We start from the raw sequence: 14,625 nt of genomic DNA, 5'->3' as shown, positions 1-14,625 counted from the left end.
AGCTATTTAAAAGCTTTAAAGATACATGTTCATTGACAGCTTATTGTCAAAAAGGACTCCAAGATCGTTAATTAAGGAAACGCGATCTAAGACGTTAATCCCAAGTAAGTACGAGAGTAAGTACGAAAAAAAACAAACAGAAGAGGAAGAGGTGATTAGACTACCTACGTAGGCGGGTAGGTACCTACGTTGACTACGTTTATAAATTGTGATGGGATTTTTTTAAGCAAAACCCACGGCGTGTGGTTCGATATATAGGAATGAGATCTATACAAATTTTATGATTTTAACAGAATCGAATTCTTTGCTAAAATCAGTTATACCACATCAGTTTGCATGCGGTTCAGAAAACCTCTGTGAATGATCGAAGTGAATTCAAGTAGGTTAGTTGTGGTAGAGCGATGCTTGACAAAACCATGCTGTAAAGTGGAAATAATTCTTTTACAAAAATGTTGCAGTTGGGAAGTAACTAGTTTCTCTAGCAGTTCGGGTATCGCAGATAGCTTAGCAATTCCCCGGTAGTTCTCAATAAGTGCTTTCGAGCCTTTCTTATGAAGCGGAATAATAAATGATTCATTCCATCGCTTGGGAAGACATGCGAGCTCCAAGGATAAATTAAATAAGATAGTAAGAGGATAGCAAAGGACATCTGAGCAATGCCTTAGAACATAGCGAGGGACATTATCATGACCAGCAAAGAATGAGATATCTATTGTTGAGAGAGCTTTGAACACATCCTGATATCGAATTTTGACAAATAAATGTTGTTTATGTGTGGTAATTTATAGGGATTAGAAGAATTGAGGTTATATGAATCGGACGAATAAGTTGTTTAAAAGAATGACGCAAAGAGATTAGCAATACCTAGCTCAGAAGAATGTGAGATATTTTTATATGATAGGGAAGGAGGAAAAAGATTAGATTTACGTTTCATATTGACAAAAGAATAGGAGCTCGAATCATTCCGAAATTTTACCTTACAATTCATAATATACCGCTTATATAGTTGATTGTTGAGAATAATAAACTGGTTGCGAATATACAGAAAATTTGATTGATGAAACAAGGATCTTGACTTAGAAATTGGAATTGATTGAATTTTTTTTTTTTTTTTTAAAGTGGATCAAGTCTTGGCATCGAAGAGAAGAACTTCGAACGCTAAGAGTTTATTGAAGCCGGGATAACATAAAGATTAAAATAAAGTAAAAGTAAATGGAAGAAGTCCATAAAGTTTCGTTATTTTCCGCTATTCTCGGATTTTCCAGCTTGGACTTGAAGATGCCCCATCGCCGTTTACCTCCTGGTAGAAGGGCAGGTCGGCTAGCTTCTTAAGCGAAGCCTTCAACTTTGGAAACTTGAACTCGTCAATGGGTTAGCATCGTTAACGGAGGTGACAGTGGCCACCGCACAGAAATCAGCAATGGTCAGGCCACTGCCACACAGATAGGGCTCGTCCTTCAGGAAGCCCTCGTGGATCTCCCAGCAATTTTGGATGTAGGCGATCTTGTCGATGGTGCAGTCCGTGCAGCCGTAGTACAAGATCGGCTCGTACAAGAAACGCAGGCGGGCGAACAGGTGACCAGAGTCCAAGTGGAGTCGGAAGTCGACATTGGCGCGCTTCACCAGATCCTTGGGGTAGAGCTGCTGCTCCTCCTGGCCGTACTTCTCCACCAGATAGACACAGATGGCGTGCGAGTCGATGACCATCGATGAGCGTGGGGATCGTCTGCTGGGGGTTCAGCTTGAGGAATTCCGGCGTCAAATGCTCACCCTTCAATAGGTTAATTGACCTCAGTTTAAGGTCGAGTCCGATCACCTTGGCCGTGAGCAGGACGGCGCGGGATGGGGGGCTAAGAGTGGCGTAGTACAATAATAGCTTCGATATGTTTCAAGCTTTTTCTATGACCGCTCGCAGAGAACTCGGGGACTGAAAATTTCAAAAGGATCTTTTACTATATTTTACAGCTTCCATTTAACTTAACTATCGGAAATGAATAGAAGCTTCGGACTTTTTTATGTACCCTTGCAAAGGGTATTATAATTTTGGTCAACAATGTGAAACGCACTGAAGGAGAAATCTCCGACCCTATAAAATATGTATATTCTTGATCAGGATCACCTAAGTTAATACAATGTCCGTCTGACTGTCTATTTCTAACTTTGCAAAACTTTTTCTCAGTTTCAAAACTAAGGACTTGAAACATGCACACACCCTTCTTTTCTTTGCACGCACTTTACAACACGAACGGCCGGCATTGGCCGACTATATCCCATAGCTGCCATATAAATTGATCGGAAATACTATAACTTCGGTGTTTATAGAGTTGTTCCGATGAATGCTATTTTTGGCAAAACAATACGACATACCAAATTTCATAAAGATCGGCCGACTATATTCTCCATATAACTAAGCAATCGGAAAAGACCCAACTTCGGTGTTTTTGAAGATAGAAAGTTGGAACTCGTACAGAGAAAGTCCTACAGATTCTATTTTTAGTCAGTTGATTTTGGCCAAATTTCATAACGAGCGGCCGACTAAATCCTACAGCTGCCATATAACTTGACGATCGGAAATGGTTTTTCGTAAACATCAACATCAAGGACTGTAAAAATAACAAATTAAGTACTTTTGAAGAAAGAAGATGGGACTTTGTTTTGAATTTTGTATACCTATATTTTGTTATACCCTTGCTGAGGGTATTATAATTTCGGTAAAAAGTGTGCAACGCAGTGAGGGAGACATCTCCGACTCTATAAAGTATATATATTCTTGATCAGGATCACCTCCTGAGTTGATATGAGCATGTCCGTCTGTCCGCCTGTCTGGCCGTCTGTCTGTCTGTCCATTTCTACGCGAACTAGTCTCTCAGTTTTAAAGCTATCGTCTTAAAACTTTGCACACACCCTTCTTTCCTTTGCACGCAGTATATAAGTCGGAACGGCCGGGATCGGCCGACTATATCCTATAGCTGCCATAGAAGAAGAATCCAAGAATTGCCAAGAATCGGCCAACTATATCCGATGTTTGCGATATATATCCGGTTTTAACTGCAAGGGTATATCAACTTCGGCTCCGCCCGAAGTTAGCTTTCCTTTCTTGTTTTTTTTAATTTTGTATTCTTATAAATTTGTTTTAGTATTGAAATTCTTATTAGGATCGGCCAACTATATACTTTATTTTCTATATATATCCGATCTTAACTTAACTCTTTCCTAACGGTATATCAACTTCGGTTCCGCCCGAAGTAACCTTTCCTATCTTGTTTAAATCAGAAATTGCTGGAATTTTTAATGATCGGTGGTCAATTTTATCCGTTATTTGCATAATATATCCGATCTAAACTGCAAATGAGTATTAACTTCGGGCCCATCCGAAGTTAGCTATCCATTCTTGTTTAAATATTTAACAATTTTTAATTTAAAACAAAAAAATTTTTTTTTTAATTTTAAGATTTAAAGTCTAGTTTATATAAATATAGTCAAGTCAAGTCGATATAACCCAAGCCGAAGTAAATGTGCCCTGCAGATATGTGGCAGCTTATATTATAAAATATATACATATGGCACATATGATACCAAATTTTGTATATGAATTTTGAAAAAACCTTGTTTTTTGGGATCTTTTTAAACTATTTTATGGCACTTCAAATCTCCGACTTTTTCCGAAGATAGCTTTCTTTGTTTTATTATTCAAACCATTTAAAGCAAAGATATGTCTAAAAAAAAATAGAATAGGCCATTGCCATTGAACACATTTTCCCATTGAAAATTGGCATATGAAATTTGTGAAATATTTATACACACCTACATTAAATAACAATGAATTTGCTTAACACAATTTTCTTTATTATATATTCTAGATATAACGCAGAGTTGACGGCTATGACACAAATTATAATTTAATGTTAGTAATTAAATTTAGTTTTAATTTGAATATGTATGTTTTTTACGTTCACTTTAATATTAAATGAACATGTTATTAGATTCCAATGTGCTTGTCGATAATCTGATAATTGGTTTTCTTGGTAATGTAAAGAGATACTACCAAAAACAAGTTTTAAAAACTGACTTTTTATATAGGGTTGAAATAAATAAAACTGAACGTGTAAATATACATAGGAGATACATCTTTTAACTGGTTTCCACTTAAACAAAAAATACTTGCATTACAAGATATGTCAAAACAAATATAAGAAATAATTCAGAAAAATTGAAAAGATACAACGTAATTGTTATTGTAAACAAATATATATATTATAAATTTAAAATGAATGTGTTTATATTATATCATTTTTTGTTAACATTCCGCCTTGAAAATTTTTCTATTACTATCCTCCAATCAGACAATTTTTCAAGGGCCATAGAACAATGTATTTCTTTAAAATTGTCAAAAATTAAAATGTATCTTCTTACGTACAAAAAATTAAAAAATACCTAATAAGAAAAACATTTCAACACATTTTATAGCATCTTCGTGGACCATACATTAACATTTTCATCGAAGTGAAATATCAAGTTAACTTTAGAAAATATGAAGTTTACGCAAACAATTGAAGATTTTCGCATGGGTCGATGAGGTATGAATTCTCGTGTGCTATTTAAATATTGAAATAAGGGTAGATTTCTATTTCGATGCCCCCTAATGCCGCAATGCTATGTTTAGATAAACATTTATAAATTTTTCATGTATTTTAGGATTTAAATGTGTATCTCAATTTATTGTTATAGCTTATATGGCCATTATATTATATGTAAATAGTATTCCACATTTTCACTAATGCATAATCTGTTATTTAAATCATTCTTATTTTTGTTTGTATATAAATTAATGACTTAACATAATAAGACAAAATGTTAGTGTTTTGTTTATTATTTTCATTATTTGATTTTTAAGTTTAGTACGCAATTATTTTAATTTATTCTTAGATTGCGTGGTTATTTTTCTTTGTAAATGCTTTAACTTTATTTGACTTTTTCCAAATCCTGAATTTAATTTATTTGCAAAAGACTATCGTAGTTACATTTAGTCATAGATGCACCACATAATGATAGTGTTGTTTCTATAATGTGCAAATGACTGACGCAAAAAGGGATTTTCACCTTTTGGTAATATTCAGGTGCATACTGCGCTCAAACATTTGAACTTAGGTTACTTTATGTACGATTTAAATTTTAGTTGTAACCGGAATCTGACTACACAACTGATCCAGAGAGTCGTACTTTTTTGCGAGTTGTGTAGCTTTGTTTTGGTTTGTTTATAAGTATATAGCAATATAAATAATGTATATAAAGTTCTTTGTTTTTGTGGTCTACTTTTAAGTCAACTAGTCGCACCCACAGATTACTCCCTTTTTGTGTGATGAATTGATTTCCATTAAACTATAAAGGGGTAACACAAATCATATACATTAGATTTAAATGTAGATGATTATGTGACATTATCTGTAAAATGCTACCATTGACCCCACCCCACCCTTTAATGAATCTTCTCAGCTTTTTTTTTAGTTCCATACACGTAAGAATGAGTCCCATGATCCTGTTGCCACTGCCATACCGTTTTCAGTTACTCCCAAACATGATACACGATTATCATGGCCGGCAAGTATACCAGACCTTTCAGCTTTCATTGTGTCCCATACATTGCAGTTAAAGTCGTCGTATCCAGCAAGTAGAAGACGGCCACTCTTTGAAAACGCCACTGAGGTGATGCCACAAATAATGTTATCGTGAGAGTACATTGCCAGTTCTTGGTCGGCACGAATATCAAAGAGTCGGCAGGTTGCATCATCTGACCCAGTCGCAAATGCTTGCCCGTTGGGGAAAAATGTTACTGCGTTTATATCAGATTCATGACCTGGAAAAGTTTGTTTACAAACACCGTCACGAATATCCCAAAGTTTAGCCGATGCGTCACAGGCACCTGAAACAAATGTTTTGCACTGCGGTGCTAATGAAAGAGCCATAACATCTCCAGTATGGCCAAGAAATGAGGTGACTTGCAACCCAGTTTCAATATCCCACAAACCACAAGACATATCACCAGAACTGGTTACAATCTGATTGTCGTCCAAAAAGCGGCAGCATGACAGATAACCGCCATGGCCCGGTAACTCTCGGGACACACGAACGTTTCCTTCACGTGTTTTTAAGTTGTATATTGAACACATGTTGTCGAGACCTCCACAGGCAACATAGCTGCCTGACGGGGCATAAGCACAGGTCATAACCCATGAAGATCGCAATGGAATGGCGTGAACTTTGTTCGTGGTATGGGAGTCCCATACGATTAGCTTACCATCCTGTGAAGCTGAAACAAGGTTTCTAGAATCATTACCCCAATGCATTGCGTAAATTTTCGCTAAATGACCACGCAATGTGCGGCGCGTACGCATTTGTATGCGCCCGATGGGTTCCAGAGAGGCAGCAGCTTGCAACAAGGATGTGTCACAAGCGGCCTTTCGAGCATCTCGTATAGCATTCTTTAGGGATTCGGCTTCTTGCCTAAGACTGTCCAGTTCATTCATTTTTTACACAGGAACGTTTTTTTGTTAGATTTATTCCTTGATTTCCAGTACTTTCTGCGGGTTTTAAGGGATGTGAAGTGTAACTATAGTTTTAAATGGGATGTATATTTTATTAGAGTTGAAAATAATTGTAAAATGGTACTTACATGATTTTTAAGCAAGGTTTTTGCTTATATAAGCAATATTTGTTTAAAATGTTTAATTTTCGAAGTAGTTTAGTATAAACCAGCTTTATTACAGTTAGAAACTTTTTTATTCAGCGTTACTATACTTAAAAGTGCTTTCCTGCTATGCCTGGTTCATTCCGAAAACATCCATGTGCACGTCATTCTTCGCCAATTCAATTCATTTTTTAATGAATTTGTTGTATTTGTGTGCATAAGGTATATTAAGATGCCTGCAGGTATTATTTAATTAGAAATATTTTTCATTATTGGAATCCAAAGCGGACACAAATGTGTCTAAGCTTAAAGTTTTTTTTATGGTTTTTATTCTGACCTCTTCAAATTGTTTTTACCTTGTGAATGATAAAATATTTAATAACCCGGGTAAAAAAAAACCAATCCCTATTTACGTACATATACATATCTGAAGAATATATATATTGTATCTATATATGTAAATTTTAATGTAGTAAGTATATGCATATATATTTTTAATATTCTTTTTTTGTACACCAAAAATGCAATTTTTGCACCACCAATTCCGGTAAGCCGAGTGGAGTAAGCGGAGCAACCAGATATACATACGTGCGCGATTGAGAGTGCGATAGCACGAGTAGATTGGCAATGTTAAAAAAAAGCAAAAACAGCATATTATTTATCCCATTCGCACTAATGCCGATACAATGGGTTTATGACAAAGCGAGAAAGGTATATAAAAAAAATCAATTTGAAAAAGTAAACTAATTTTTTATTCTATATCTATATAAAAACGTTTCAATGTGGTGTAATAATTTTAACACTAGACATAAATTAATGTCTAAAATGTTTTTTTTATTTGAGAAAATCGGTGTAGACATTGAAAAAATATTTTATTTAGTATACACCCCAAGTTTAGAAAACCGACTTTAATTCAAATACAATCAATAAACTTACGAGCAAACTCAATGTTTTAAACGCAACGACAGTCTACTTTAGTGTCTTAACACTCAATTACACAAATAACGTTATAAAAAACTAGGTAATAAAACATCAATACAATCCGCAACTTTTCATTTGCACTCTACAATTGGCAGCCAACACCTAAAAGTTAAGTTAAAAGTGTTGGAAAATAGTAACGCCGATAATTTTTGTTCTTATCGAAAACTGAAATATCATAAATTCACTAAATATTCAAGTACAATACAACGAATACGTCATCTATCATGCGTATGTATCTGAATTTTGAGACCCGCTTTCAAAGAAGTTCATATGTTCTATAACACATGAGGAAAAATTCAATTTTTTAGCTCCATGTATAAATTTACTTGATTCATAACCTTTATGCTCACCTGAACCAAGGTCCAAAAAAAAAACATATGTTCCATTATCCACAGTTCCCGCGGTACTCCGCGGTAAAGACAAAATGCTAAAATGCTTTACCATTTAGTCAAAAAGTGGTGATCATTGCTCTCGATGCTCATTTGGTTTTGCAAATGCTCATGCAATTGCAGTTGTGTGATACTGCTCACGCCATAAGGTTCGTTGCTCACGCCATAAGCTTCGTTGCTCCCAGCATAGGCAAAGCGGAATAACAAAAAGAATTTCTCGTGTTTTTCCTGTTATCCCCAATCGTGCTAATCCGAATGAATTTTGTTGTTAAAGTGCCGAAAATGTTCACTGCAAATTCATTCTTGTTGCGGCTGAAACCAAAATGGTCGACCTGAAGCGAAAAATTTCTTCTAGGCAGAAAATTTTTTTTAAAGTATGAAGCTCTGCATTATTTCACATAGTATAGTAATAAGCTGTTGTAAAAAATGAAGGGCGTTTTTTTAATTGCTGTAATAAAATGTAATTTTTTTTATATTGTTTTTTTTTTAAACTCCTTGTGAATGGTTGATCCCATGGATGGAAAAAAACATTTCGCACCGAAGTTTTGACGATTTTTTGCATTGGTACGGGAGTTTGCTCTCCCGATTGCAGAGCTGGGCACCCCGTTAGTAGACCTAAGACCCCGTAAATGCGTTGGTATATCTAATTCTTTTATTTGAAAGGCTAGTACTAAAATCGAAAAACATGTTTGACGAGTAAAGCGTTTATTTTTTCCAGTGTAGGCGAATATTAGCCATGATGGGTTTTGAACCTTTTTGGGTTTAAAAATATTAATTTAAAATTATTTTGCTCAAATTGGCACCATAAAATTGGGATCAAAATATAGTTTATGCCACAAATCTGAAATAAGGAAAAGAACTTCCACTAATTTATTTAAATGTATAATTTCAAACAAATCAAATAAATTGACTTAGACAATTAACTATGCACATGCATGAAATTTTTGCATTATTACAACAAAAAAAACATTGACAATGTCTTGCAAGCCCATGACTGTGACTGTGAAAAATTGCTAATCTTTTCGCTACGGACCTGTAAAATGTTCATCGGTGTTAGTTGGCATTAGAATGAGGGCCAAAAACTTAGATTTGTATTAACCCTATACAAAATTAATTAAATGAATTTACTGCACATTGAAACGACTTAAGACGATGTAATGGCATTAGAATGCGACCGGATGTAGCTAACTTTTGGAACAATAGAAAAAAATTATTCAATGAAATTTTTTTTACAAAATAAATTTTTTACTGAAAGGTATTTATGTAAAATATATATATTTTTTAGGCTTTAAAATTGAAAAAAAAAAATATTAATATTATTATTATTATTATTAAAATATTAATTAATTTTGGAAATTATTTATACAGTCCCTCGACATTATATCTCCATATAATAAGCCGAAGGTCTTGGCGCTATGGCTTTAGTCATAAATTAGCTTGTAATTTTAATTATTTTTAATTATAATACTGTAATTATAATATAAAAAATTCTAAATAAGCTAATAGCGCATAAAATGTCTCATAATACATACATATGTAGAATATGTACAAATTGGTAATATTAGGGTGTTACGGTAATGTCTAGTTGTATTTAATTATCCCTCGCTGCAGTCAGTTACGTTACAGGTGCGGGTGTCCCTGGCGGTTGCCGAGGGGGTTGCTTCTCCTTTTGGGAAGTAAGCGATGATTGAGTTGCCGAGGGAGTTTCCTTCTATGACAGGAATTATGGTGGCAGCTACTGGCTCCGTTATCACGGCCCTGAAGACGCGGTGACCGATTCAATAAAATGAATTTACTTTACGGCTGTGCCGGAGTATTGGTACGAATACTTCTTTATTAAGTACAGAAAGAGAAAAATGCAAAGACATTTGGTTATAGAGAGAGAGGGAATTTTACTTGTTTTCTTCTAACAATTATCAGAGATCCTTGTTCCAATACCGTCAGAGACTTAGAGTCATACTTTTACTTTGGTCCTCAAAGATTGGACTTAGAAAACAAAACACTTGTTTAACACATTTTTTAAGAGTTATAAAAAAAATTTGAAGTTTTATTGGTTGTTATGCTTTTGAAAATATTTTTTTTAAAATACATATTTTCTATGTTTTTATAGACAAATGCATGCATAATAAAAAATGCAAATATGTTGAAAGCAATTTAAAATGATTTGATCAAGATAGCTATTTTTAGCTTAAATGTAACGGTCACACTATGTTGACAATTGTGCTAGGGTTGTCAAATATTATATAAAAAAATATGATAATATTTAAAATATCACAGGGAAATATCGATATATTTGATATTTTCGATATTTTTTGAATAAATTGTTTTCCTGCACAATTAGGGGATTCCCTTAACTGTTGAATCTCTAACTAAAAAAACAAGTTTCCTAAATAATGATTTAATTATATTTTTATATATTGTATAAACTTAACTTTTATTTTATGATATACAAAATTAATCCCAATGTTTTGAATTTAGGGATTTTAAGAATACCCTTTGCTTTTTGTGTGTGTCCGTCATATAATTTCAGCTCCTTATTTTCGAAGCAACATAAGAAGCTGAAATTATACTTCAGATTGCCTCAAGCTGCGTGGGAAAGCAACCCATTGGATGTATGGAAATCCCATAAATCGATCCTATCCATAAAATCCCATATCCAACTGCTCAATTGGGTATAGAAGTTTAATCCGCGTGCTTTGAAATTCAGTGACCAAGGAAAAAATATCCAAAAATATCAACAAAAAAAAACATCGATATTTCGATATTTAAGCAAAAAAATATTACGATATAAATGTATCATTATTAGAAAAAAATATCGATAAATTAATATTTTAATATACATGTTTAGGTGAGGGGCCGTGGTGCCGTTCACCTGAAGAGCACATCCGCGCTGAAGAGCACATCCGCGCTGAAGAGCGCACCCGCGCTAAAGAGCGCATCCACACTCGCCCCTCTGTGCCCTCTCTTCTCGTTCGTTGGTTGTCGTCGATCGTCTCTTTTTTGTACTAGTTTTTAAGTTGGCAATTCGATGTACGCAGCCAATAAAGCTGAACGCGTTTCTTTTGGATTTTACTGGAAACGCCCCCGACTTATTTTTTCATCCCCATTTCTGGAGTCTTTTGCGGAACCAACGCCCCCCTACACATTTTGGTCCTTCGAGCCGGCTATCTGGATATTCAGGATATTTTGGATTTTTTTGGGATATTTGGATATCGTCCACCAGCAGTCCAGGCATTGTTCCGCCAAAAGATAAGTACGAAATTTTTTCCGTCTCCGTCTCTCTGCCGGTCTTCAGCAGTGGTCCGAACATTAAATTTCGTTCACACTGCTGCAAGATTTGTCATTTTTTCTTTCTCTACCGTGTCAACTCCAAGTCCGAGTTTTCCGACACCACGGCAGCTTGAGACTTTTCCAAGACAAAAAAAATCTACAAAATTTTCCATCCATCTCCGTTTTGTGTGCCTGCCATATTCCTCGCCGGTTTTTGACCTTTCCGTTATCCGTTCGCTCGCCAACGGTCGAGGCATATGTGTATGCATACATACATACATGTATGTATGCATACATTCTGTTTGATGCAATTAATCCGCAAAAAAAATCCGCAAATGAACAGTGAAAGTGTGTGGTGAAAAAAAAAGGGCATAATTAATATTGGCCAGCCGGTGTGAAGTGGTTCCGGGAATCTCCAAGTTCACCGAACAGTCCGCCGCTGTCTTAATATTGGTTTTTCTTCCCCAATTTTTTACACCACATAACTTTTTCGTTCCCCCAGTTACATATTATCGACGCAGTTACATGTTATCGACGCTCCACTGTGCTTACATATGCCCACATGCCCTTACGTATATCCGTACCTGCATGCATGTCCACATATCTCCAAATATTTTCTGCCTCCGATTTCAGGAAATATATAACCGATAAAATTTAACCATACAGTCCACTTATCGACGTTCCACTGTGCCATCATATGTCCCACATGCCCTTGCTCTACTTGCATGTATGCCCATATATTTCTCAATATTTTCTGCCTCCAATTTCAGGAAATATATAACCAAACAAATTAAAAAAGAAATATCAATTAATTATAAATTTATTTATTTATAATTATAACTACAAAAATTTATTTAATTTGTATTTTCCGTCCGAGTAAAGGGCCAGGGTTTTTAATTCACCTTTCCGGCCACTCAATAATTGAAGTCGAAAATTTAATTATCGAGAAAAAAATTATAATTAAATAATTTAGTTGTCGATCTTCTTTCTGAACCTAGCCGCGTTTCAATTCCACCGTTCCAACTTCGGGTTACTTAACCTCCATTGATTAAAAATTGAAATTTTCAACTCCACCCGTCTGTTTCCATAATAATTAAATCCGACAATTAGGCAAAAATTAATTATTTATTTTTTTCTCTGTGTTCAATCCAAGCCAAGGTCAAGTCCACCTTCCCGGCTCCGCAAATTCGAAAATAGTTAGGAATTGAATATTTACGTACGAGCCATAATGGTCGAAATATACATACATATATAGACATTCATCAATTATTTTTCCGAACGATCACGAATTTTCCGGTCCTTGTCCATTTTCCGTTCCGTCATTTTCCTAACGCTGCTTCTACTCCGCATCTGGCAACATCCGCCTAGAATCTCAACAATGCTTGGCCCATCTGGTTTTTTTTTGGCTTCCTGAAGTTTCTCCCACATCCGAATTGTGCCGCATCCGACGTTCCTCTCGACATCTTCTAATTCCCACTTCTAATTCCCACTTGGCCTTGCAATCGCAATTCGTCCGCGATCTCACCGGTCTCATCACATTAGTGACCGGCTACCGCTTCGTACGAGGCACCCATTGCGCGCGTCAGTCGACAAGCTCTGACCAGCAAATTGGTGTCTGAGAATGCCCACGGGAGACGACCAAAAGCCACGACCGATCCCAACCATCCGTTTGGACAGATCTCAATCCGCTTCTCTAAGGCGTACAGTGCCATTCCAAGGGCAAAGAGTGACGAATCCGTCAATACAACCCCCGGTCAATACAACCCACATGGCTCAAAGTGCGGTCGACGTGGCGCTGAAAAAGTTCATCGCCACAACAGATCGAATTAGCCAATTTGAGGCTAACATAAATACTCCGGGCGCCAGAGAAACGGAAGGAGGCTCCCAATACATTTGCGAGGTCCATCGGGACCAAATTCGGGGACTGTGGGAGAAGGTGGAGAAAAGCTATGAGAGCTGCTCCGATTTACTAGCCGTGTCAGACGACAATGTGCCCACCTCGACCGTGCTGGAATCGAAGTACAACTATTGTTACTCCGTCTATTCGAGATGTATTGCCCAGCTTCGGGAGAAAATTGCTTCCCAATCCACTCAGGCTTCCGTCAATGTCCACACGCCCGCGCCTACAGGCTGCCGGTTACCTCTGGTGGATACCGAGGTCTTCGCGGGTGATTATCTTCGGTGGCCCACCTTCAGAGACTTGTTTACGGCCATTTACATCCAAAACTCGCGGCTCACCCCGGTAGAGAGGTTGTTCCACTTACTGTCCAAAACAAGTGGATACGCCCACGCCATTGTCTCTAAGACTCCGCTTACCCATGAGGGGTTTGTCGTCGCTTGGCAAAGCCTCACAGACCGCTTTGAGAACCGGCGGCTATTGGTTAATAGCCAGTTGAAAATCCTTTTCAACCTCCAGGCTATTTCTCAAGAGTCCGGGGTCGCGCTGAAGGAGCTCCAAGCCACCATTCAGAGTTGTCTGACAGCCCCAGCAATGTCCGCCATCAATGCTGAGGCTTGGGACTGCCTCCTGGTGTTTATGATTTCGTCAAAGCTCCCCAAAGTCACACTTTCCATGTGGGAGTAATCCGTTCATAACAAGGCCGAAATTCCAACATGGATGGAATTTTGTATTCCAACGCTCCAACGTCCGCGACTACTAGTTGAAAACGGTCACCTTCGGTGTCAATTGTGCCCCGTTCCTGGCGATCCGGGTGCTGCGACAGCTCGCTGACGACGAAGAGTCGAAGTATCCGCAGGCAAGCCAAATTATCCGGCAGTTTATGTACGTTGATGACGTTCTCGCGGGGACTCCAAAACTGAAGCCCAAGCTTCGATTCGGGAGCTGAAAGGGGTCAGCAGGAGTCAGCAGGGTTCCCACTTAGGAAATGGACGTCGAATAACAAGGCAATCCTGGCCGACATTCCGATCGACCACCGTCTCCGTGCTGACTTTCTCGACATCGATGCAGAGAGCACGGCCAAGACACTCGGCGTGCGGTGGAAATTGACGACTGATGAATTCTTTTTGTCCCGCCAGAATTGACTTCCGGCTCGGTTTTCACGAAGCGCCAAGTCCTCTCCCAAATTGCCAAATTGTTCGATCCAGCAGGTTGGCTCGCTCCTTTCATTGTTCGGGCAAAAATGTTCATGCAAGACATTTGGCTTCTGGATCTAGGGTGGGATGACGCCCTCCCTCAAGATTTCTGTCAGCGATGGGTTGACTTCCTAAAGAATTACTCGGTGCGCAATCAGATTCGTGTTCCTCGATGGGTCGCGTTCCGACCACACCTAAAGGTCGAAC

General features: G+C 37.3%; 1 protein-coding gene and 1 pseudogene across 1 annotated transcript; both read right to left on the bottom strand.

The window, feature by feature from the left end:
• Positions 1–613: 613 nt before the first annotated feature.
• On the bottom strand, positions 614–1,888 carry LOC108124641 (glutathione S-transferase 1-like; annotated as a pseudogene).
• A 1,936-nt stretch (positions 1,889–3,824) lies between these two features.
• Positions 3,825–7,782, bottom strand: Gbeta13F (guanine nucleotide-binding protein subunit beta-1). The gene is made up of 3 exons (XM_017240409.2): positions 7,622–7,782; positions 6,671–6,921; positions 3,825–6,607 (listed from the first exon to the last, which is right to left on the bottom strand). Exon 3 carries the CDS (start codon positions 6,522–6,524, stop codon positions 5,502–5,504), a length of 1,023 nt encoding a protein of 340 aa, XP_017095898.1. The 5' UTR covers positions 6,525–6,607; positions 6,671–6,921; positions 7,622–7,782; the 3' UTR covers positions 3,825–5,501.
• Between the last annotated feature and the right edge of the window lie 6,843 nt (positions 7,783–14,625).

This window comes from Drosophila bipectinata, chromosome XR (genome assembly GCF_030179905.1).
Source record: "Drosophila bipectinata strain 14024-0381.07 chromosome XR, DbipHiC1v2, whole genome shotgun sequence".
NCBI lineage: Eukaryota > Metazoa > Arthropoda > Insecta > Diptera > Drosophilidae > Drosophila > Drosophila bipectinata.
The sequence above is the reverse complement of the archived record's forward strand: the minus strand, read 5'-3'. Positions and strand labels throughout refer to the sequence as shown.

Bases quoted from the DNA above. Each gene is read 5' to 3' on its own strand.
- Gbeta13F (XM_017240409.2), bottom strand. From the start codon at position 6,524: ATGAATGAACTGGACAGTCTTAGGCAAGAAGCCGAATCCCTAAAGAAT.